Source organism: Podarcis cretensis (genome assembly GCF_951804945.1).
Source record: "Podarcis cretensis genome assembly, chromosome: 8".
NCBI classification, from domain to species: Eukaryota; Metazoa; Chordata; class Lepidosauria; order Squamata; family Lacertidae; genus Podarcis; species Podarcis cretensis.
The window spans coordinates 64,382,448-64,407,829 of NC_137177.1; the positions used below are offsets into that span (position 1 = coordinate 64,382,448).

At 43.7% G+C, this 25,382-nt stretch overlaps 1 protein-coding gene across 7 annotated transcripts in view; it reads right to left on the reverse strand.

Annotated features, from left to right (window-relative positions):
• The window catches only part of ANKRD27 (ankyrin repeat domain 27), a 54,992-nt gene that overhangs the window by 21,852 nt on the left and 7,758 nt on the right, over positions 1-25,382 (reverse strand). For 6 of the 7 annotated variants that reach the window (XM_079988086.1, XM_079988087.1, XM_079988090.1 and 3 more), the window contains exons 2-20: positions 24,572-24,706; positions 23,533-23,643; positions 22,966-23,122; positions 22,143-22,297; positions 21,209-21,268; positions 21,051-21,104; positions 20,905-20,970; positions 20,188-20,264; positions 19,313-19,434; positions 18,508-18,586; positions 16,619-16,751; positions 10,408-10,500; positions 9,429-9,556; positions 8,449-8,531; positions 5,925-6,040; positions 3,490-3,582; positions 2,194-2,391; positions 1,620-1,679; positions 1,396-1,509 (exon numbers count right to left, since the gene is read on the reverse strand). In XM_079988086.1, the coding sequence (XP_079844212.1) occupies positions 1,396-1,509; positions 1,620-1,679; positions 2,194-2,391; positions 3,490-3,582; positions 5,925-6,040; positions 8,449-8,531; positions 9,429-9,556; positions 10,408-10,500; positions 16,619-16,751; positions 18,508-18,586; positions 19,313-19,434; positions 20,188-20,264; positions 20,905-20,970; positions 21,051-21,104; positions 21,209-21,268; positions 22,143-22,297; positions 22,966-23,122; positions 23,533-23,643; positions 24,572-24,673 (2,001 nt within the window). In that variant the 5' untranslated portion in view covers positions 24,674-24,706. Of the gene's footprint in view, positions 1-1,395; positions 1,510-1,619; positions 1,680-2,193; positions 2,392-3,489; positions 3,583-5,924; positions 6,041-8,448; positions 8,532-9,428; positions 9,557-10,407; positions 10,501-16,618; positions 16,752-18,507; positions 18,587-19,312; positions 19,435-20,187; positions 20,265-20,904; positions 20,971-21,050; positions 21,105-21,208; positions 21,269-22,142; positions 22,298-22,965; positions 23,123-23,532; positions 23,644-24,571; positions 24,707-25,382 lie in introns of those variants that run through there. The other variant, XM_079988091.1, reaches the window with a different exon arrangement.

The window sequence follows — 25,382 nt, forward strand, 5'->3', positions numbered from 1 at the left end:
GTGAAAACAGAAGAAAGGCTATCTTTATTCTAGATCAGTTAATCCAGAATACTTGTATCTGGCTCTGACAATCATTGGCTCCAGCCACCAATGGCATGCGGCCTCTAATGTGGGGGTGGGGGCATTCATCTGTTGACAGAAACAAAGGGTGTCAAACTCTGACATTTTCACAGAAAACTAAGATTCTCCAGCAAAACAAAAACACAAAAACCCTCATTTTAAATTTAGAGGCCATTCTTGGCTTAAAATACAGGATCAGGCACAATTCCCACCCCCCACTTAGAAACCACTTTCTTACTCAATAAGATGCAAGTGCAACAAATTATGGCAAATGGGAATGAACTGATTTTGGATTAAACGAAGAGGACGTGAGCTCTAGAAGCTAAAAGGTCTAAGACGCAGGTAATCTCTTTTCCCTGACTTGAACTGAAGCCTCAGCCTCTTGAGGGTGACAAGTTCATATCTTAAAGGCGAAAAGAGTAGGAGAAGCAAAGCACAAAGGAAGCAATCCTCAATCTCGCACTGAATGACTTTTTTATACATGCATGACTTCTCATTTACAGAACAGCAACTTTTGGCTGGTCTGTACCCACAACAGGAGAAGCCACTGCGACCTAAAGGTATCTCACAGAGACAGATCAAAATTCAAAGGTAGTCCTGAGACAGTAATGATGGGGACAGAGCATCAACATTTTGCCTTACACTGGCTCAGACTCTCCATCCATTTAGCTCAGTATTCTCTATTCTGACCAGCAGTAGTTCTCCAGCATTTTCAGGAAAGAAGTCTTTCATGTCAGCTGCTACCTGTTTCTTTCTGTTGAATATGGAGATGCCAGAGATTGGACTCAGTTCTAGCCTCCAGCACACTGTACCAGACCTCCAGCCCAACCTTTGCCAACTTGGCTCCCTCCAGATGTTGTGGACTATAATTCCTATTTGCCCCAGCCAGCTGATGGGAGCTGTAATCCAAAACATTTGGGCTGGGGGGCACCTGGCTAGTGAAGGCTGCTCTAATCACTGCTGCCAATGGCTGACTCTGGGACCTTCTGAAAGCAGAGCGATGGTCTCTTCCCATAATATCTCCAAAATCAGAGGCTGCATATAGTCATCATGGCTAATAGCCATTGACAGATCTCACCCTCCTCCATAAAATGTGTCTACTCCTCTTTTCAAAGCCGTCTAATCAAGTGGCTATCACATCTTGTTACACTGAATGTCAGAAAGTGTGATGTGTGTGAAGTCGTACATCCATTTGTTTGTCCTGAATCTCCTGCTAATCAGCTTCACGGGATGACACTCAAGTTCCACTGTTATGAGCGGAGGAGAAAACAGGAATGACCCTGGCCCCTTAGAGTTCTACTGCGCTCCTCATTGCCCAATGCTTCATCGACTTACCTCTTTATAACTAGATTTTGCTTCTTCTTGTCTAGTTGTTGCTGAAGATAAACTGGAGATGGACGATATTTGGCTGATGGAGTCCTCACAACCCTGAGAAGATCTGGCTGGGGACTAGTGGAACCAGCAAAGAAAACAAAAGGAGGAAGAGTTGGCAGCATCGCCGTTATCACAGCAGTTGATCAGCTGAATACCATTACACTAAGGAAGGGTTTGTAGGTTACCTGAGAAGCAGTCTGCCCTCTTTCAAATGCAAGGTAGTTCAGTTCCATTAAGGACAAAATCTGCAAGCGGAAAGATCAAACATTCATGAAGAGGCAAGCTGCAACTCCATCTCTCCAGAGAAATTTACTCATCAGAAGGAAAGCATGACATTAGCAATGATATATAAAGGCAAATTAGAGAGCATCCCAATCAGGAAGATTCATCTTGCCTCTCAGGCACTTTGGGAGTAGAACTGCAACCCTCCCCTGTCAAAAACAAGCAAAAAGTATTTTCAAGAGTTCCTGAATAGCCACTGTCCTTCCAATTAAGTAAAAAACACAATAACATTGTTTGTTTTCTTAAAAAAAAAATAATTATAGAGCAGATCAATTTAAGAGGACCACAGAAATGAATATGCATGGATGTCTCGGATATAAAACAGTGGCATTTGTCCACCAAAAGCAAATGGAATTTTATTTTATTTTTAAATGCCCTGGCCAATATTGCTTCTTTGTAATTAAGCAAAATTTAAAATCATGTAAGACATTTGGGGTTGTTGGTTTTTTAAAAAAAGAAGTGGTATCTAAGAAGTACCGTAGAATTTAATGCGCACTGCACAGGAGTCTCTTTTGTCCGGTTTTGAATATTTGGGTTGGCTCCATTCTGAAGCAGCACTTCAATGATCCCTTGGTAACCCCAGCGAGCAGCTATGTGAAGAGGAGTGTCTCCTTTCTCGTTGCCAATGTCTAATTTACAAGAATGAACGTCGTAATAGACTAAAGCCTTGACACACTGGAAAGTTAAAAGAAAGACAAAAGCTGTGATGGTGCACATCACTAAAGCAACGGAACTAGAGACAGAGGACAATTTTGTCATCGTATCTTGCCAGAGCAAATCATTCTTATACTACTCATCACTGTTTTTACACTGCATCTTAACACTCTAGTTTATCCTTTAAATTTTCTGGGAATCGCTCTGAGAAAGCAAGTTGTTGGGCAGCCATACAAATGCAGTAAAGTAAAGTAAAATAAGCCATGACACACAAGTCATGGTTGTCTCTCTCAACCCTACCTGGAAATGCTGTTGGGGACTGAACCTGGGACCTTCTGCATGCAAAGCAGGTGTTTCTACCACGCAGCCCACTGCTAATCTGTACATTACATTGCACAAGTTGTATCTGACTAAATCATATACTAGACCCACATGAAATCAATGGACTTAAGTTCGCTGACTTATTTAGGTATGTTGATTTAAATGGGCTTATTTTGTGTATGACTTAGTTGGAGACAACCCCATAACACTATGTGCATACTATGTGTAAATGGCATCTGTATGTCATTCCTATAAACATGGCAGCCCAACAGCATAAGGCTACTCCCTTCTACCAAACAGAAAAAAGGACAAGTGAATTGCCTTGTTATGACTATTTGAATGAGGGAACCTCGTTTACTCCACAATCTGTAACCTCCTTTCATCCAAGAACAGATTGGCAGAATCAGGAAGGTCACACTGTCAACTATACAGGGCAGCACAATTTACCCCAGATTTACTCTCCACACTTTACCCCAATTTACTCTCCACAAGGTAAGACAGTGACACAGAGGAATGTTCCATGCATTACCCCAAAGCTCTAACAAAGTTTTTACAAAAGAAAGGACTCTCTTGACGGGCTCCTGTTTCTAACCCTCAAGGATCATTCTGAAAAGGCTGGAGGATTACAAGTTCAGAAATGAAATAAAAATTAAAGTGTGAGGCTGCATCCAGACTAAGTTAAGCCCCTTTGAAATCACTTTAAGTGCCCTTGTTTTCAATGGGGCTAAAGTCCACCTAACTGGTTATAGGTACCCTGGTGTTATAGGTACCCTGAACATGTTGCTGCGAACTACTTACATCTTCATGGCCGTAAGTGCAAGCTAAATGCAGGGGTGTGTTGCCGTTATTGTCCTGGACTTCTGTACTCGCCTTATAGTGCAGGAGGAGAAGCTGAAAAAGGAAAAAAAACCAAGCTACGTTTTTATGTGGCATGCACACATTTCAGTGGGTTAGCAGTGGCAGCTCTAGTAAGTGGAAGAAGCTACAGTACGGTTAAGTCCATACAAATATGTCAAATTGAGTCCCAAAAATTCTGTTTCTAACTTGCATATGTTTGGGATGAAATCTGATGGCTGAACTGTTATACTTGTTCACTTGATATGTTGTGAGCATCTTTGGGCACACTTTTATGGGAAAGTGGCATACAAATAAGAGTTGATGATGCTATAAAGAGCTGGGGGGGGGGCGGAGAATGGGGAATAAATCTTACTGTGGTTCCTTTCAGTTTCTGTGCAAAAGGAATAACTCACATGCATCTCCTCTGCTTAGAAGCAGCCAAGCCTTAATGGCTTGAGAAATAATAATAATAATAATAATAATAATAATAATAATAATATGCCGCCCATCTGACTGGGTTACCACAGCCACTCTGGGTTGTTTCCCACAAAGTATTAAAACACAAAAAACCTCAAACATTCTAAGATCTCCCCATACAGGGCTGCCTTCTTCTAAAAGTCAGACAGATGTTCATTTCCTTGACATTTGATGCTGCTACCATTGTGGCCAAATTCCTGACCGTATAAATACTTCTTATCATGAGCTGCTTAAAACCAATTCAGAGTCATGCCCAAGCTGCTCGGATATTATTTCACTCACTAAACACTGTGATGCAAAACAATACAAGGAAAGCTCAGGCTCCAGCGCTCTAGGGGAGCCTTGCAGAGCAAAATGCATCCTTGGGCTGAATTAATGCATGATGTCAAATCTCATGAAGGATTCCTTCATTCCTGAGTATCAGTGTGGCTCTACTACGAAGAGCTTGAAGCAGTAACATTTAGCACTGATCCAGCAAATTTCAAGCAATCAAATCACTTCACATACATTATTCTCAGCTGATTGACATTCATACAGCACTCAGCTCATAAAGTGGGCTTTACCAAATCCATTGACTTTTCACATGTTTCACCCACTCTTCTTCCACTGAGCTCTGCCTGACAGTTTTCTCACAATCCTGCCAAGTACCGTATTTTTCGCCCTATAGGATGCACTTTTCCCCCTCCAAAAATGAAGGGGAAATCTGGGTGCGTCCTATGGGGCGAATGCAGGCTTTCGCTGAAGCTTGGAGAGTGAGAGGGGTCGGTGCGCACTGACCCCTCTCGCTCTCCAGGCTTCAGGAAGACATCCGCAGCCTAGGCAGCCCTGCGGGAACTCCCACAGGGCTGTCTAGGCTGCGGATAGTAGCCTGCTTCCCGGAGCGCCGGGCGCGCTGAAAGCAGAGCACCCAGCGCTTGGGGAACACATCCGCAGCCTAGGCAGCCCGCAGGGCTCCCCACGCTGCGGATAGCAGCCTGCCGTCCAGCGCAAGAGGCGCCCTGAAGCAGAGCGCCCCTCGCGCCGGGCAGACATCCGCAGCGTGGGGAGCCCTGCAGGAGTTCCCCGCAGGGCTCCCCACACTGCGGATAGCAGCCTGCCGCCCGGCGGGCAGGGCACACTGAAGCAGAGCACCCCGTGCGCCGGGCAGACATCGGCCAGCCCCACAAGCTCGGGGGACAGCAGGGAGGCGCAGCGCCGCCATCCCGCTGTTCCTCGACCTGGTTTTGGGGGGGAAATAAAGGGAATTTTTTTTCCTTTATTTCCCCCCAAAAAAACTAGGTGTGTCCTATGGGACGGAGCGTCCTATGGGACGAAAAATACGGTAAGTTGCACCAAGAGATCCTGACTTCCCTGAGGTCAACCGGGCAGCTTCATGGACAGACAATGGATGTTAATCCAGCATTTCCTGGCCCAAGTCTAACACTCCAAGCCCCAAACTACACTGGATCCCATGCGCCTTCTCTCCCTCTCTCTCTCTCTCTCTCTGTGTTTAAACAAGACTAATTTCATAATGACTGAAACTTTTTTCAGAGCCAAATCTGTCAGCATCAAATTGTCTCCTCCAGAGGAAGCAGTGGAGGATTTCTACTTCATTCATGATTTTTGTTGTTGTTGTTTAAAGAAATACTATAGACCCTCCAGATGGTCAGTATTTTGTGGGAGCTGATGGGAATTGAAGTCAAATAACATATGGAGAAGCCATATTGCTGCAAACTGTAGTGATATATTTTTTATGATGTAGCCGTATATAAATATCTTTCTATATATATATTTTAAAAAACAGCATTCATGGGGGTGAAACCCTCAAAAAGCCACCATTCCTATCATCAGCAAACGGACAAGCAATTGCTTTCAATCTACAAGCAATACTGGATTGAAAGGTAGATAAAATGTTATTATTACGTAAGATTTATGCTTACAGTAACATTCTGGTATCCTTTCTGACAGGCGAGGTGAAGTGGCGTTGATCCGTGATAATCCGTCGCATTGACAATGGCTCCTTTGGAGACCAGCAAGTCAATTAAAGATGCTTGCCCTGTGGAGAAAGGTATATACCGTATTTTTCGCACCATAGGGCGCACCGGACGATAGGGAGCACCTAGTTTTGGGAGGCGGAAAACAAGAAAAAATTATTCTGAACCCCAGAAGCCAGAACAGCAAGAGGGATCTGGCTTCTGGGATACCGTGTGGCTGTTCTGGCTTCTGGGGTAACTGCGCCAAGCCTCTTCAGGGCAGCGGGATGAAGACTCCCCCTGCCCAAAGAGGCTGCGCAGGGCTAAAGCAGAAGCCAGGACAGACGCGTCGCTGAAGGAGCACTGTGCCTTCTCTCTCTCTGCCCAGCGCCCCTCCTTCACAGGAGAGGTGCTGCGCAGAGAGGGAGAAGGGGCATCGCCCTTCAGCGAACCTGGAGAAGGAACAGAAGGAGACCCTTCTGCCACCCCAAGCCTCGCGCGCTCGGCGGGACCTCCTGCCGGGCGCGCAAGGCTTGCAGACACTTGCCCGAAGCACGGGGAGCCCTCCCGAGGGCTCCCTGTGCTTCGGGCAACAGGCTGCCGCCCCAAGCCTCGTGCGCTCGGCGGGACCTCCCGCCGGGCGCGCAAGGCTTGTGGACACTCGCTGGGGCTGCAGGCTGCTGCCCACAAGCCTCGTGAGCTCGCGGGAACTCCCGCTCGGCTTGCAACGCTTGCGGATAGCTTCCTGAAGCCTGGAGAGCGAGAGGGGTCGGTGCGCACCGATGCCTCTCACTCTCCAGGCTTCAGCGAAAGCCTGCATTCGCACCATAGGATGCACACACATTTCCCCTTCATTTTTGGAGGGGGAAAAGTGCGTCCTATGGAGCGAAAAATACGGTAGCTTCTCAGGCTCAAAATGTCAGCATCTCACAGCGAGGAAAGGAAGTGTCACCCTCTGGGTCAAACTGGGAACTGAACAATCTGCTGCCTCTCCTGGCACTTGCAGGCACCATATGACAGGCAACTTAGCATTTGCTTGTGGTGATAAGATGCCCCTCAGCTTGTTGGCACATTACTGTTCTAGGTCACAGCTTGGCAGGGGCCTTTCCAGCCATAATGAATGAATCAATCTCAACTCTGGAGAGAGCCAAGTAATGAATTGCTGCAGGTGCATGTTATACATACACAGAAAAGTCATCCTACCTTGGGAAAAGAAGAGGTAACTAAGTGTAACCCCCAAAACCCAATGAACTTGGCTGCAAATTCTCAAATCAGTGGCCTACACACAGCAGGTGGATGCTGCAGCAATATATTTGATGCTGCAGAAAAGGCCTTCAGGGGAAGCTCCCCAAGAAATAGAATTACAGAGTCAGGAATTTGGAGGAGGCCAAAAGTTATCAAGGCCAATCCACCCCACTGCTGCCTGGGGGTGTGTGGAGAGTGTGTGTATGAGCTTAACAACACTTTTTTCATTTTTTGGTTAATATTTTGTTAATATTATTTTCATAGAATATAAATGCTGTGTTGATATGTTAATCATATAATACGACTTTTATTTGTGATGTTTAGCCTGTTCTTTAGTGGCTGTTTCGCTAACAAGTGTTTTATGGATTGTAACTGTTTCACTGATGATTTGTTAATTATTCTATATATGATCTAGGCTGAATTAATGATGCTCCATTATGTTTTATCATGTTGTTATTATTTATTGTTTGTAAGCCACTTTGCAATTCGTTTGAATGAAAAGTGGCATAGAAACATAATAAATCAAATCAAGCCAAAAAGGAAGATAATCTGGCCACCAGCTCCCATCTGGAATAACCAAAGTCATACAGACTTACAGTTAGGTCTGTATACTGCAGTTTGGTCCTGTAGAGCAAATGATCTCCTTGTACCAAGATTTGTGCTGGGCAGACGTTCAAATCCACTCCAGACCTGGAGTGAAATTCTAATAGCTTTCTAAATGTGCCCCAGAGAACCCCTAAAATCCATGGAAGGTTAACTAGAAGTTGTTGTTGTTGTTTTAAGGAAATGGCTTTATAACAAATCAAACTAGTAGCCCAGTCATGTCTTTTCTGACTAGTAGTGGCTCTCAAGCAGAGGTGTTCCCATTCACCCACTCTCGGATAGTTTTAACATGTAATGCCAGCGGTTGAACCATGTGGGTCTGCCATGGACAAAAGGTCTCTTCTCCATGAGAAGATCGGAATAGGGGACAAGAGACAAGTGTGTTCTTCAATTGCAATTTGAAGTTGTAAGTGTATGCTGGATGCATCATTACGCTCATGCTCAGTTTATATGGGAGGGTCCCCAAGCCTGGCGGCTGCTGTAGGTGAACCTTCGAGAACACCTGAGAATCCTGTGCAATGTGCCGGGTGAAGGGGGGTCTGTAACAGATGCTCAGGGACTCCTCGGAAGACAACGGTTTGTAGAGGGTGGGGGATCAGAAAACTACTGCCATAATTCACGAATGAAGAACTGCAGCGCTTACCACATATTGCAGCTATATGAAGCGGAGTGAATCCCCGGTCATCTCTAGAAAATGGTGTCACAATGGAAGGATCGTTCAGCTTCCTTAAAGTAAAAAAAAGTCATCATTAACAAACAAAACACAGGCAAGCAAAGGATAGTGTATGTTTCACACGGCTGCCTTGTTTAAAATCACCAAAGAACATGGCGACAAGTGAGCTGCCTTGCATGGCTTGTCGTAAGGTCACCAGCTGAATCTGGTCTCAACACTGAACTCGCTAGCAACTGTTCTCTTCACCTCAGTTCCTCCCACCCATATAATGGAAATAATAATACCAATCTACCTTACAGAGTTCTTAGAAGTTTACTGAATAGTTGCTGTGATGGCGGCAGACATATTTTTTTCCTGAGGGTATCCCTGGGAACAAAACTGTGCCATGATGTAGTGCTGTTCCCAGGGAAATTTTGTCCAAGGAACAAGGCTGAGGCAGGAATGCTACAGCCTGAATAGTCAGCAAAGCTTTTTTGCTGTTAGAAAAGGTCATGGGAGGGAAATAAAGCTTTATAAGACACTTTGCTCACCTTGCAGTTAAGGTGAGTAGAAAAGCCAACCACTTTAAATTCCCCTCTCTCACTGCCAAATATTCATGGTAGTTGATTGGCTGAAACACTGTCTGCCATCACCAAAGCAGGACGTAAACCTGGTTCACCTACGGCTTGGCAAACTGTTGCCTTGACTTTGCATCTAAATTGATAAATCATGGTTTGGGCTCCTTGGAGCAACATGGGGATGTTGCTTTGCCCTCAGAGGTTGCTGCTTGGGAGAGAATTCAGAGATTCTACGGGAATTGGGGGAAGGAACCACACAAACCATGGTCTGGAGTCTACACTCCAGTTAGCACAAACCATAGTTTAGGGTAATGTCTCAACCAGCTCACTAGCAACATAGTTCCCAATTATGCTTTGAAAAAGTTTGGAAAACTTTGAAAACACAACCCTTACCCAGAAACCAGCTTCTCACACTTATCACAGAAACAGAGCGGATGGCACATTTTTTGCACAGTGTCCTTATCGTTGTCTCCTTGGCTTAACAAGCGCTCTGCTTCTTCCTGGTTGCCTGAAGCAACATGCTGCAAAGAAGGGCAAAAGGTGAGACAGACACTGGCGCCAAATTCAGAACCAAACAAATGGAGGTGGGGTGCAGGAGAAGGCAGAAGAAAGGTGAGTATGAATAGGGGTGGATTCATACATTACAGAAACCTAGATCTGCATAGGTCTCCCAGCAGCATCTTCTGGAATGCAACATAGAAGCAGAACCATGGCCAATCCTAAAAAGGTGCCACAACTGGTAATATCATACTCCTCCTCTCTACATCATGGCAAAAAATGGATCAGCCAATGTTATTTCAATCCTAAACACTATCCAGAAGCCAAACTGAAGTAGGTCTAGATACCCCATATCATCCTGGAGCAGCTTCGTCACAGCCTACTTGACCATTTTGATGGCTGAAAGATCCTGGCAACCCTGAGATCAGGGTTTTGTTTTTAACTATTTTTAGACGTTTTTATTGTGTCATTCTATTATTGACATGTTTGCTGCCCTGGGCTCATTAGGGAGGAAGGATAGGATATAAATTTAATAAAATAATAATATCGTCATCTAACCAGCCAGCATTTTCTCCCAACTCTTAATCATAATATACAGGTTCTGACTGGACATGTTGTTGGCTGTGCAAAACCAACTACCTGGTCTGTTTGAATCATCAATAAATATCCAATAAAAGCTAAACTAGGAGGGGATTGGACATCTCCTTTACTCACTCTAAAACAAAAGCAAAATCATGGAAAGATTAAGATATATTTTAAGGGGGGTGGAACCTTCAAAACATTGAGCTGTTACAAGGGTTCTAAACTTTCTTAGAACGGAATGTAGTTTTCTAGCCATTTCTCAGAGCTGACATAATATTCATGCAATCCAAACCTGAAACAAGCAGTCTATCGGGGTGTTGGAAATCTGAGACAGTAAATTCATTCTTTGTCTTAAGAATAGCTTCTCACTAAATCCTTCAGATCCCTGTGAGGGGGAAAAGAACCTACTATCAATTTATTCCTGGCATAGCATACAACACTGAATTGATCAGTTCAACACAGCAAAGTCTATTTTCAAGCCAAGCTCAACAACTTAAAATTGATGCCCATGATCTGATTATACCAAGTAAGATATTTTCAATTATTTTATTTGTTTAAAAGGCCTATACCCTGCCTTTACATGTACAAAGAAAAACTAAAAAGAAAAACAATAATAACAAAACAGTGGTACCTCAGGTTAATTCATTCTGGAGGTCTGTTCTCAACCTGAAACTGTTCTTAACCTGAGGTACCACTTTAGGTAATAGGGCCTCATGCTGCTGCTGCCGCACAATTTCTGTTCTCATCCTGAAGCAAAATTCTTAACCCAAGGTACTACTTCCGGGTTACTGAAGTCTGTAACCTGAAGCGTTTGTAACCTAAAGCGTCTGTAACCCGAGGTACCACTGTAATAAGGTTAGAATGAAACTGAATTAAGGCCACGTAATACCATCAATAAAAAACAAAGCAAAAGCAGCAATATATATAGAAGAGCAGAGGTTGCAGTTTCATAAGAAACGTGGCCAAATAAACCAATGTTAAATTGGCTCCAGAAAGTCACCAACGTTGACACCAGGGGACAGCTGGTGCCTAGAAAGCACATATGAGAGTGGTTTTCTGCTTGACCTATAATAATAATTATTTTATTATTTATATGCTTTCTAGGCAGCAGTCCATGCAGTTTTCCCCTTGCCCCATTCTTTTCCCAGGGAAAATCTGTTCTTTAACAATAAATTGGAACAAATGGCAATCCGCAGAAAACCTGAACTGCCAATTGCTTCTACTGAGCACTAAAGAGCAGTTTTCCCCAGGGGAAAGCAGCAGGACAAGGGGAAGTGTGGATACAAGTGTCTCTGAGGAGAGTATTCCATAACAAGACCACCACTATAATCACCACCCATCTAACCTCTGGTGCTTATCATGTTACTATATAATGCAGCCATATTGTGCCACAATGAATGTTTATATTATAAGTACTTCCCAGTCCTCTCAAGAGGCAAAAGAAATGTGGCAAAAGTGGTGTCTGTAACAATATAATTTACAGGCAGATCGAGGTGCCAGTTTAACATTCCTGAGGAAAGTAGTTCCTGTGTTTTTAGGGCCCTGGAATCATATAAGCCATTCCTGCCTCCCTTGTGCTCAGTTTAGTGGTACAAAGCACTGCCTGGCTTTGCAGCATTGCCTGTTCTGTAAAAGAGAAGGATAAATGTAGGGTAGACAGCATCTCATCTTGTAAGTCATTGGGGCATTTTGCAGCAATTCCTGGAAAGTTACGGTTAGCATGAAGCAGGTGTCACAAACCAGATTATTTGCGCACTAATGCAAACAGAGCTATAGCACTCATTTGAATCTGCGTATATAAGGCAGTATGGTCCTCACTCACTTGGAGAATGCACCACCTGAAATTGTATATGGGCAGTGATTTGTTTTTAGTTGCCCTGCCATGTGAGTTATGGTGTGTGTCAAAAATTTCCAGCCAGAAAATCTGGTTTCTCTCTCACACCAACAAGGTCACCCTGCAAGGGTGTGATGCATACAACCTCCAAATATGGCAGCAACAGTGGTGTGTAAAACTGAATGAGTGCATAGTTCGAGCCCCATACAAATAGTGGAGCACATTCACACTGGCCCTATTTCATAGCTTTATCTGATGTGGTCCAATTACCATTTCTACGTCAGACCATCTCGGTATGACCAAATGGTCCTTCCCCACTTGATTACTTCCACTCACAGGGCTCTGGCCTCCACTGGTAACTATGGCGGCTTGGGATAAGGCCTACTAGCCTGATGGAGTAAGGTAACAAAAGGGCCATAAATTAGAATGTGGTTCAGGAATGACAAGAGCTGAATGATAGAGCACATTTTGCATGCAGAAGATCCTGAAATTCAGTTGCTAGTAACAAAACCAGGGAGCTTGTGATGGTGAAGACCGTTGAGAATACCTGCCAGTCAAAGTGGACCACACTGAGCTAGAGGAACAACTAGCCTATAATCTACTAAAGATTAGGACTAGACTGGAGAGCAGGTTTAAGGAAGAGCCCAGTTTCTTTTGTACACATTTTGTATGATTATAAAGGACTCAGTGAAGGTAGTGCTTATATTTTGAGTATAAACCTGTTTGTCTGCACTCATACTATGATTTCCTGCTGCTTATTCTGTTTCATTGTTTCAATTTCAATTTCCAATGCAAAATGGTTTAGCCATTTTGAGTGGTTTTTCATCTTATAAAAGTAGAATATAATTGCCCCAAGCTAAATAGTTCCATGAACCTGGTGCCAACTCCCCTAACCATTTGCTGTGCTGGCTGGGCCTGATGGGAGTTGTTCAACAAGGCACCAGGTTAGCATCATATCGAACATACTGGTGATATACACACAATTGGGACCTGCTATATGAGAGGCAATGTTTCTTTCCTCCAACAAGGGACACTCCCGTTCATGGTCCTAGCCAGTTCTTCCTTCCAAGCAGCACACTCCACTGCCCCCACCAATTTCTCCCTCCAACAAGCAGGTGAGGGACTCATACTGCCCTCAGATTTGAGGGGAGCAAAGAGTCTTCTCTTGGACTGCCACTGCTGCTGGTGGGCTCTAAGAGGTTTTACCTGGCTTTGGTACCAGCACTTGACAGCAGGATCTAACTACTCTTTTGTTTCCCACAATGCTGCAGAACAACATGACCTGGGGCACAGTAGAAATTAAAAGGATGCCTTGATCACATCATCTGGCACTAGGAAGAAAAAAAAACAGAGGAGAAGGGCAGAGCAGGCATCAGCTGTGGGTTCTGCCAGGGTGATGGAACCCAATGCTCTGGCTCCTGAACCAGGGCAGAGATACCTGTAATTTCAGGGATTCTGTACAGCTGCCACCGGATTATTTAAAGCTTTACTTTAAATGCTTATTGCTATTTGCTCTGGTAGAGGCTTCAATGTTTTCTTGATGGAGCATTTATAATTTCAAGAGGAGCGCTCCCAAGGCAGCATATAATTTAAGAAACTGGAACAGGATAAGTATTAGTGATTTAAACATTAATGCTGGAGGACTCCTGCTTGTTCTCCACAGCATGCCATCCTTGCGCAATTGATGTACTCAGAAGACACTGTCCTACGATGCCACATGCTGAAGAGCAAGGGCACGTGGCTTCAGATTTCCAAACAAGAGTCAAGTGCCCCTGAGATTGCCACATTTATGCCTGGGATTATGCAACCCACATAAACTATTGTACATATGACCCATGTTTGCCGTAGCTCAGTGGCTGAGCCCCTGCTTGGCATGTAGAAGGCCCCAGGTTCAGTCCCCAGTAGCACCTGCAGGTAGGACTCAGGAGGGATTACCAAACCTGCCTGAAACCCCAGGGAGGCAGTGCCAGTCCTTGAAGACAATGCTGGGGTGGCAGACAGGTGTTCTGACTCTGTATTAAGCCAATCCGTGTACTATTGTACTCTGCTGTTCCCATTGCCCACATGCTTGAATTTACAGCTTGTGCACTGTAGCTCTAGGCTGCAGTGGGTACCGAGCAGGAAAGGCCCTGCTGGTGGCTTTTTTTCAAAGGGATCTGCCAGGCAGTTTTAAAGAGATTTTTTCCAAGTGTTAAGCGTCAACCCTTTCCTTTTTCACTCTCGTGAAGGTGGAATGCTAGAGCGCAGTGTTTCAAGTTGCACTTCAGCAATAGGGATAAGCACTGACTGGTCTACCTAGGACAATTTTCTACAAGTGCCTCAGAGAAAAGGCAACTGATGTCACAAAACAGTGACAGGAGCTGGGGGATTAACACTGTATCCAGCAGGCAGGGTACTAAACATCACGGCAGCATACATCTGTGAAGGAGGGCCATAGCTCAGTGGCAGAGCACATGCATTGCATGGGATAGGAGGGCCCAGGTTCAATCCCAGCATCTCTTCATAGGGCTTGCGAAGACTCCCATCTCGAACCTAAGAGTTGCTATCACACTGAAGCTAGATACACCAATAATTTGATCAGGGGAGGCGGGGAGTGAAGGCAGCTCACCATGTTCTTGTATACTTAAAATCCAGGTATGCCCTCTTGTGAAGACGGAAAGTAGGGACCCCAATTCAAACAGTAAAAGTGCTTTAAAAATCCCTACTGATGGCTTACCTAGGCACTTTCCTATCCCACTGAACTCCATTAGCAAATGGGAAAGAAGACCAGATGCCCACCAACCCTGATTTCCACGTAACTGAACTGATTAGGTTTAAATGTGTGCCCGACAGTGTGTCCAATTTGGGTCTAGAAATGCACAGTCAAGGTCTCTTGCCTGCCACACACAGTAAAGCTGCATTCTTCAAACTCGAGAGAACTTAAGTCTGAAAACTTGCACCAAGAGATGTCAGTGCAACGTCAGAAGATTCTCCTTCCATATGAAGAGTCTGACAGTAAAAAGCTATTGAGACCTAGCAGCACAAAAGCAGCTTAGAAGCATCCAGGTATGTATTTAGGTAAAATTGCCAGCAAGAAAAGGTAAACTAACTTTAAAGACAGAAAAGCATTTTTGTTGTTGTTTCAAAGCAGCTTTACTTTAAAGAACACACACACATTTGTCATCCAAGTTCATTTATGCCTTTTATTTTACAAAACATAGCAAGTTGCTGTAGTCTTAACATCTCTGCCCGAATCTTTTCTGTTAACAAGGTGGGTAACTGATATTAAAGAGTTCAAACTTCCTTCAGATCAAAGACTGAAATATAAATGTGGGCTTTTATTTTTATTTTTATCCCCCTCCTCTTTTTGGACACAAACTTTTTTCTTTTCTTTTTTTACATAGTAGCTAGGAAGCAAGACTTGTGATACACATTTGCTTTTTTTTTTTAATATAAAAAAGGAGTAGCCAAGTGCCACAAATCTGCTTAAAAGATTTTACCACTGAAAGAGCAAAGTGAAAAATGCTGTAAAACAATTTTAAAAAGCAGATTTTGTGATGTGTGTCCCACAGTAGGGCCCCCACCCCCTTCTATATCAAGCCCCACAGACAGAGCCATTAAGCAGCTAAGTTCCATTTCTTGGCAGCTGGATCAGGTGCAGGTTTCATTGTGGTACCAAGTTCACATCCTTCAGCCTCCAGATCAGAGCGGGAGCACCTAGTTTTGGAAGGTTAAAATAAAGTCCGAGGAAACTACACTGACCAAAGGATTTCTGCAGCATTTCCACCTGTTTCATGGCCACATCCATTGCCCACATTTAAACCAGTATTGTACTACTTTAATAATGGCTCGCCCAAAAAATGCATCCTGGGAACTGTAGTTTGTTAAGAGTTCCGAGAGTTGTTGGACACCCCATTCCCCCTCAGAGAGCTACAATTCCCAGAATTCCCTGGGAAGAGAGTTATTGTTAACCCACTATGGAAATTGCAGCTTGGGGGGGGGGGAATAGGAGATCTCCTAAAAACCCCTGATACTTAACAACAGTTCCCAGAATTCCTTGGGAGAAGCCATGACAGTTTAAAGTGGCTTAATAGTGCTTTCAATGCCTTGTGCAGATGTGGCCCACATTTACTTTGTGCATGTTCTGTTCTTACAGGGCTCTCCTGGTGATCTCCCATGCCAATTCCTGGAGAGGGCAACAGCTACTTAGCTTCAGCAATGCTACAGGTCTGTTTCCTGAATTCTGAAATGTTAAGCGTGGCATTTATTTTTTTTACTGACAAAAGGGATCTAATTGTATCCCACTGCTATAATTTTGGGCATTGTCTATTCTAAATATGCCAACACTTGGAGACAAATGGTGGAGTGAATAGAAGAGCATGGGTGTGCTTATGCACATACAAGCTATAAGGCACAAGATGCAGGAATTGTTATCTACAGCTCATACTCCGTGTCCTTCAAATAAAGCTGAGCAGGAGTCTACCAGGGCTCAAGACTGTCCTTTTACAAGCCCCTTTGAGCAATGGCTCAAGTCTGCTTACAGAGACCTTTAAGCAATGTGCACAGGCAAACAGTAAACTGTTGCAAATAAGATGTACGTCCAGAAGGCGCTCCTATTACAATCACAACTGCTGAAAATTGCAGTTATCAAGACAGACTTTATGCTGCAACCCTTATTAAAGTGACTTACTGTTGGCCTGTCCGAGAGGTTTCCTTGACGGATGTATTCTATTGCAGCCTCAACTGAAGTCAGGCAGTATCCAAGTTCATCCTTTGCTGAGCTGCAAAACCTGAAGTTCTTGATGTAACTCAAGTTTGCCATCCTAGACAGAAAATAAAATAGCATATAAGGCTTCCAAGACATTACTCAAGAAATGGAGATGACTGAGAAAGGTCACTTAAAATTGCATGCACATCTAATTGGTTCCTCAACTTCCAATCACTAATGCAAGATCAAAACATTTATCCTATCTCCCACAGAGAGCCCCTCATCATCCACAAGTTTAATTTATTCTGAGTGGGTTTCAATGCTTGCAGGCACAATATTTAGGGAGGAAAGAGTAGGGTGCCTGTTCCATTTTCAGAATGCACACAACTGATCATGAAAGGCTCCTGAATAAACAGAAAGCCATGAAGACAACATGTTATTATTAATCCACACTTTTTCTGCAGTTTGATCCTGCATACTTCCAATAACAGGATATGTTTTGCTCTCTGATACTATTGAACTCCCAGCCCCAACAAAACCAGAAATGGCATTCTTGGACTGGCAGTCAAAACTGACAAGCTATATTAAAAAAAAGACTATAGGGATCACACTTATTACAGCTTTCCAGGATCATTCTGACGGGTATAATCATATTGGTGGGTTTTAGGAGGCAGGGGGGGTAGAAGAAAAAAATCAGATTAAAACAATTTGGCTTTATTTTCTAGCAGGTTACCACCACAAAAAGCCATGCCATTTGTATTGCAATACCCTGTCCTGGGATGCAAGCTGTGCAGTGCTTTGTTTCAAATAGCCACACATTTACAAAAGGACACAACACGTGCACATTCAAGACACGCAGATTAAAAAAAATAATCAGCCCTGCGTTATAACTGACGTCCAAAAACATAAGCACATTTGTTAAATGCATGTAATCCCTGGAAATGGCACGTTGCTAATACAACAGGTCTGCTGTAAGCATTTACATTTTTAGTTCCCAGCTACATCTTACCAATGTAACAACCAAGGTCTATTTTGTGACAGATGTTAGTACCGTACACATATTTCAGATCTGTGAGATTTCAGATTTGTGATACATGCTGTCCAAGCAAGGCAAGTGATTTCCAAAAGCAGCAAAATATTAAATATTCACACCCAAAAGGAGTTTCTACTCAAATGGCAATAAGAGGACCAGGTTGAACATTTCTGACTCAGGATGCCTCTCGACTGGAGAGTCTGAAACAGCCACCAGTTAGAAGCACTCAGCTGAGCAGTGTTATTATGCCCATTTCCAGGGCAATGCAATCATAGAATTGATAATATCTATTTTTGGTCCTTGATTCAAACTACTATTTCAAATCCAAAGCAAGTCACAATGCTTCTCACAGTTCTGCTATAAAACCTTAGAACACAGAAGCATCCAACTAAGGCTTTGCTCAGGATACAGGACTGTACTGCAACGGTCATTTGCTAGTGAACAGCTAGTACAGACTTCAAATTATCCCATAAACCAAATGTAGGTTGGGTTTTAAGTCTTAAGTCAGATTCTGCATCCAGTTTATTTGGAACGGGTTTGGCTCCAATACTGGAACATGTGATTTCTTAATCACATTTGGAAATGGAACCAAACACTTAAATCAGCTATGCAATCATCTGGATAAGTGGACCTACCCAGTCACAAACCAGACCCCTTCACATCCTGAAACAAAATCAATATTGGGCGGCGGGGAGGTGGGCAGCTGGCAGCTGATGGCCATCCTAGCTTACAGACTCCATGACTTCAAGCAATGCTAGAAACCTTTCAGCACCCTGCCTTGTTTAGCGCTCTTGCAGCAGAAATAACACCCAGGAGCAAAAGGAGACTTGTCACATACCAGTTTGGAATCTCCGTTTTCACAAGAAGGTACAGCAGGACTGAGAGAAGGTCATCTGCACACATGGTCTCCATGTTAACTGAAGTGGGGAGGAAAAAGTGGAGTCACATTTCTATGCTAGTGATAGTGCCTAAATGCTTCTAATTAGGGCTGCAGTGTTTAGAAAGCTTTCAGCAGACTAAAGGTGCTGCCACCACAATTGATCAGCAGTTTTAAAATCCAGAAGCTTCAGGCACATCTTGAAGGCATGCCCTTTGTGTGAAACAAAGAAATACAGCAGGCACTCCTAAACACAAGGAAGTTCAATTTAAAACCCTACATAGATATAACCAGCTCTTTGAAGTCTTTTACTCATTTTCAAGCCATCTTTCTGGGTAAAAGGAAGAAAAGACCAGCCCAAGTGCCAGGGACAATGGTGTGTCTTAATTATACCTTCTATTCTAGCCCTTTCAAGCTGGGGAGTCTCAGAACAAGCCCTGCCATACACCCTGGAAAAGTATTTCAGATGCCTCAGTTCAAGGGAAAGCACTAATTTCCAAGTGATAAGAAAATTTGTTGTTGTTGTAAACATTTGTATACCACTCTATCTGCAGATCACAGGGTAGTTCACAACATAATACAAAATGAGGACACAAAATACATGATAAAACAAGAACAGACCAATAAACACCTGAAAACAAGCACCTGAATGTTACATTTCAAGGTTCTGCTCACATGCACCCATTTAAAAGCTTATGAAGATGGCTTTTCAAAGCACAGAGAGGCGATCTATTGAAACCATTATTACATTGCCATGGTTACAGACCTCTTTGGCTAGGAGACTGCATTATGATTTGAACCACTTTGCGCAGACAGAGGAGCTTCTGTTGTGGGGAGGTGCACTTATTCAGCTGGCCCAGCTCTCGCTTCGCACGAGGAATGTTGAAGCTGTGAAGTGTGGTCAAAAGAAAGGAGTACTTAGCACATACACCAGACTTGAGCAGCAGCAACAGTGACTGTCAAAATGTGGGCACCTATTTCAAACCATACCAACTTCTACTCCTACATTCAGCATAATTCAGGCTTGCCAAATGACCAGGGAGAAGAGAAGGTGGTCTGGCCTGTTCTGATGACTTTTCATTCACAAAGCTGAGCAAATGAAGCTCTTTACGACAGAGATAAGACACTGCTGCCTACTATGATCTCCAGATCCAGCTGCTCCTGAAGCCACAAATACAGGAAGTAAGCTGGAGAGTCAGCAAACTCCAGCACAAACATATTGATAAAAAACTTGTGTTGCTTATCAACTTATCGATAAGCTCCTGTGCACACATCCTTAGGGTGCAGTTCTACAAGCTCTCTTCCATATGCTGTTGCTGCAGAAGTATTATCCCTTGGGATTTGTCTAGAGTCCAGCGTTGCCGTCAAGCCCTTCCAGTTACACGTGCTGACAGCAGAACTCATCTTCTCCCTTTCCTACTTCTCCATTCAGTAGCACCAAGGGCATATGGGTAACAACCCACTTACCTGCATATTTGTTTTTGGTAAAGCGGCAAAGAGTACACAGATTCACAGCATGCAAAGAGCAAGATGCTCTGAGCAGCAGCCATATATCCCTTACCCAAGTTGTTGGTTCCCCCACCCACCCACCCCAAAAAAACCTGGTGGAGCTTTTAAGATTGTCATCTCCATGCAGCGCACCTGAATTCAGGCTTAATACCCAGGTCCTTCTGTTGCAGATCTTGTAAGCTTCTTGTAATTTTGTTGAAAGCTGCATCCTGGTCGACAAATACAAATGAAGCCATTTTAGAAACACAACAAGCTGCTCTCTTGGCTGTATCTTGAGACGTTTGAAGATCAGGTATGGGGGACGTTTGAAGATCAGGTATGGGGGACGTTTGAAGATCAGGTATGGGGGAACTTTGGCCCTCCAGACATTGCTGAACTACAGCTCCCAGAATTCCTAGCCATTGGCCATGCCTGCTGGGTCTGATGGGAATTGTAGCAATAGGTGGAGGGCCGAAGACACCATCCAGTAGACGAGTACATAGAGCATAAGAAGCTGCCTCAATATATCAGGCTTGGTCTATCTAGCCCTATATGGTCTACTATGATTCTCCAGGTTTTCAGGCACCTTCTACCTACTCCTTTCTAACTGGAGATGCTAGGGATTGAACCTGGCATCTCCTACATGCAAAACAGGTGCTCTATCACTGAACTATGGTTAAGGACAATCAGATATTCCAAGTGTTTTTCCTTTAAAATACATGTAAGCAATAGTCAGAAATGTCGACATGCACCTTGAGGCAAAAGCCTTTTGATCAAAATGTACCCTTTCCATAAGTGCTATGATAAGCACCTTATATTCTGGCGCTGGGAAAGTAGGCATTCAAATTGCCAAGAGAAAGTGACACCTACCTCACTCGCCTCTATAGTCCCCACATATTTAAAGATCAGGTCATATAGAGCATGGTGGATGTACATCTGAAACACAAATAAATAAATTGAACCAGAGATGCTCATGCGTTTACCGAGTTCCCACTAAGAAACAACCCACTACTTACATCCACAGCTTGCTTCATCAGATTCATCTGAGGCTCCTGCTTGGCAAGCATCCTCTAAGGACACGAGAGAGAGAAAAGGCAGTCTTAACAGGCACTGTCTGGGGAAGGGGTAGAAAATTGTATTTAACACATACACACACAAACCATTTCATACTCACAAGGTGCGAGTCTCTCAATAACTGCTGAATACATTTGGTGTAGAGGGCATTTACAGAATCCTGGAGACCAAAAAGAAGGACATTATGGAGCACAAAAGGCTGGGCTCAGATGTCACATTAAATCACAAGAGACTCAAGTTCACAAACTCCCACTTCCCCTGACCAGCATGGCTGCCAGGTGGAGCTCAGAAGTTTTCGCTTAACGACAGCTTGTTGTGTTGTCCGAACTCTGCTTAACTCATGGTTTGTTTCACACAAAGCAACTTGTAAACCATGGCACAAGCAGCTGTGGCTAAGCAGAAACAGAACCAAAGCTTATGGACTCACTGAGGTCAAAGTAGAGGAACAGGGAGCACCTGAAGCTTGCTGCAGCTCACTCTTTGTGAGCTATGGTTCAGTGTGCCATCCTAACTGGGCCACTGCATCAACATGTCTAGGTAGAGGGCCCTTGCAGGGATGGGGGAGAAAGAACATTTAAGAAAGACATGAGGAGAGTCCAAGTTGCTTAACTGGGTGGAGTGCCAGTGCTTTCTTTGAGGAGGTACAGGTTCCAGATTAATCTTCCAAAGATTTAGTTCATGTGGGTGCAGAGCACATTTGAATCAAGTAGGTTACTGTGCTTTATTTATTCTAGAGTTGCACTTGAGCCATTCTCATTATGAAGTAATCTAGCAGCGAGCAGTAACTACGGCTGCAACTCAATTTTTTTAAAGGTATCTGAAATGGGTTAATCAACATTTTAGTTAATCTACATTGACTTGCATATAGCTACAGGTTTGCATATAGATAAACTTTTGAAGCAATATGTACTCTTTTTTTAGATCATGCATACATGGCACAGAAGAGGTATTCTTCCTGCGTAAGAAATGGGAGAATGTTTCTTGCAATAGGCATTTGCAACAGACTAAGGCAGGCTGAAAACAGAGATACTGACTATGTAGTGCCGCAGGATTTTCCTGTCATGATCCTTGAAAGTCCTGTGGAAAGATGCAATGGCTTTATCAAACTTTTCAGCATGTCTCCCCAAGAACTCTCTCACATCTTCAACGTTTTTCAGGGAGTAAGAGTTTGATGGCGTTGAGGATTGTTCTGAAACGGAGGGCAGTTGTCAGTGCACAGAAAGATCTGCAGTTCCTCCTAGCATTAGCAGCAGTTTATTGATTTATTTATGTTGCCAGATGCAAAAAGTCATGGCAAGAACCCAGGACTCCCATATTTATTGCTGACCTCTTAACTCTTTTCCTGGCTTCTGAAGAGTCATTTCTTCCAGGAAATAATAATCAGGATGAAGATCCTTCATGCAAGCCTGCTAGGGTAATCTAGCTCTCATCCTTGTCGCCTTATGAAAGGCTTCTGACCTGGCCTTCTAGACCACATAAGCTGTCTGCTCATGGTATATGAAGGTCCTGAAAGAAGTGTTATTGCCCAAGGCTGGCCCTACCATTAGGCAGAGTAGGGTAGATACATCAGGCAGCAGAGGGTGGAGTGGCAGTGATAGCCACCTAGCCTGTTCCCTCTTGGGTACCTGCCATGTACCTCCTAATATAGTCTGCTGCCCCCTCCAGTGTGGTGGAAGGCATTGCATTGTCACCAGTGTTGAAAAAAGGTTCAATTGCCAGTCCAATCCAATTATGTACATGGAATGGAGCAGCAGAAGGGAAAATGGGACTCTCCTGCCATCTGCCTCAGGCAGCAAAATACCTAGAGTTGGCTTTGTTGAAGTCCAAGGGCTGGCTGAGAAGAGCACTACTACTCACCTTCACTCTCATTTTTTTCTAGCGCATGAGCAATACAAAGGATGCTGAAGCTCTCTTCTCTCTCATTGTAGAAAGTTTCCTCAAAAAGAACAGGCACTGAGCAACGAGGGCTGAAGCCAGCCCCTAGGATGATCAAGCTTCCTTGTATGAAGACTTCCTAAAGGGACAGGAGGAAGGGAAAGGCAAATGAAAAAAGATCAATATCAACGTGAGGAGTACGCAAGCGGAACAATTATTTAGGAATAGTGATTAGTCATGCAGATTTTGAGAAAGATAAGGCGGCTTCTCCAAAGCAAGACAGGTGCAATGCAAAAGTTAAAACACACTACTCCGCTTTTGAAATGGTATTACAGAATTGATTTTTAAATGTTTGATGGAAGGGCAAGATTGTCCATCAGTTTTAGAGTAAGAAGCCTTCTCTGTTTGAGCTCTTAAAGCATTACTGTTGTATTTCTTTAGAATTCATTTATTCCACTGAACTTCATGAGGTTGCAGAGTGGGCTGATGCCTCCACCACTCTCAGTGCAAGACTGCACTAGATCCCTGTCCTTAAAATACTTTTTGTACCTTTCCATTCACAGTTTGAAAGTTTTCTTCTACAGACTTCAGAACGTAGGAGTCAAACTGGCAAGCTGAGATGCTGCTGCTCGAAAGACTTCCTTTGCATGGAACTAGCACCTAAAGTAGTAGTAAACCTGGAGTCAGGTGCATGCACGCACACACACAAAACCGATAAATCCTTAAAGTATTAACATTTTGCCAGACCACACTATTTTAAGATGCCAAGTTTTGAAATTGGGCAGTAATGTAGTACAGATCAAGAAACCATTACTCACCGGGAGGTGATCTTCAATCACCACAAATGAGGACAGACCATGACATGGTGCAATGGGCTGGGGGAAGGAATACTATATTGTGGGAGGCCACGAGAGCCACCACTTCATATCTCAAACCCTTAATACTTTGACGCAATGTTTTGTATCCCACCAAGTCCTACTCAGAGTAGACCTACTAAACTTGACAAACCTAAGTTAATCATGTTCATGAACTTCGATGGGTCCACTCTGTCCAGGAGTAGCATTGGACACCACCCAGTATTTCCTCCAAGAGCAGCCAGACACAAGTTCAGAGAAGAATAGATTGCACCAAGCAAGTATCATTGTAAACCATCTAAAAAACTGTTGATTTAAAAATTCTGGATTCTCCATGTAGAGTCATGAAAAGATATTCTTATAACAGGGCTAACTCTTGTGGCAACCATTTAAAAGCACCTCACTGAGTGGTCTCTCTACAACTATGCACAGCTCCTCCACTTTTTCTTTTTAAACATTTTAATATTTTTTTACACAAAACTTATCTTTAGAAGAATTGGCATCAAGTAACACCCTCCTCCCATTCCCAAAGATGCCTCCACTTTTTTAATGCTTTTGTCATATGTGCAACATGTGATGGTGCAAAAAGCAAGGAAACTTAATAGTATACCACAGCAAAGGTGTAGTTTGCCCATTTTTTCACATCTGTTAAATAGACCCCCTGAACCCAAAGTCCAAACTCATTCCCTGCCAAGCTGTAGGACCCATTTTCTGAAGACATCAAGTTTACTTACAATTCCGTGGAATTCTGCAACTTTCCTGCAGAGATCAGGACGTCGTTTCTGCATAGCTAGATAAAAAGGGTTCTTCAAGAGGTCTTCATCATACACAGCCATATGGACTCCCCAAGTATCCAATTTAGAGACTTTCTAGAAAGGAGAGAGAGAGAGAGAGAGAGAGAGAGAGAGAGATCTCCATGGTCAAAACCCAATTGCTACCATTAGTAACCAGAAGAAAGACACTTCCCATCATTCTTCCCACAGACATAGGCTGCAATCCTATAAGCACTTACATCAAAGAAAGCCCTATTGAACTCAATGGCACTTGTTTACATAGGATTGCACCACAATACCCCTCTCAACCATTTGCATAATTATGTACCACTATTTCCGTGCACACAATTATATAGAAGAGTATGAAAAAGTCAAATTCTAGGGGGACTGGAGAAAAAGGTGCATTTAGGTCCAACTCTAGTATTAGGCAGAGTGAGGAGGCAACTGTTTCAGGCAGCAAATGTTGGGAGGCAGGGAACAGTATGCAACCTGTATGTGCCAAGGAATCTGACCTGTGCCCCCTCCAAGCTAAGTGTTGCTGCCTTCAGGGGCAGTGGAGGCAGCTGCCCCATCACCAGTGTTGAAGAAAGTCAACCAACAGTTTGGTAGGTTTCTGCATATGGACAGGAATGGGTGCCACCCCATCCTTTTCCCACCTCAAGCAGCAAAATGTCCTGGGTGTTTTCCAGACTATGTGACAGGAGACCAGGGGTGTTTGTTTCTATGCCTTGGAATAGGTGTCACCATCCCAACTCAGTCCCTTGTAACACCA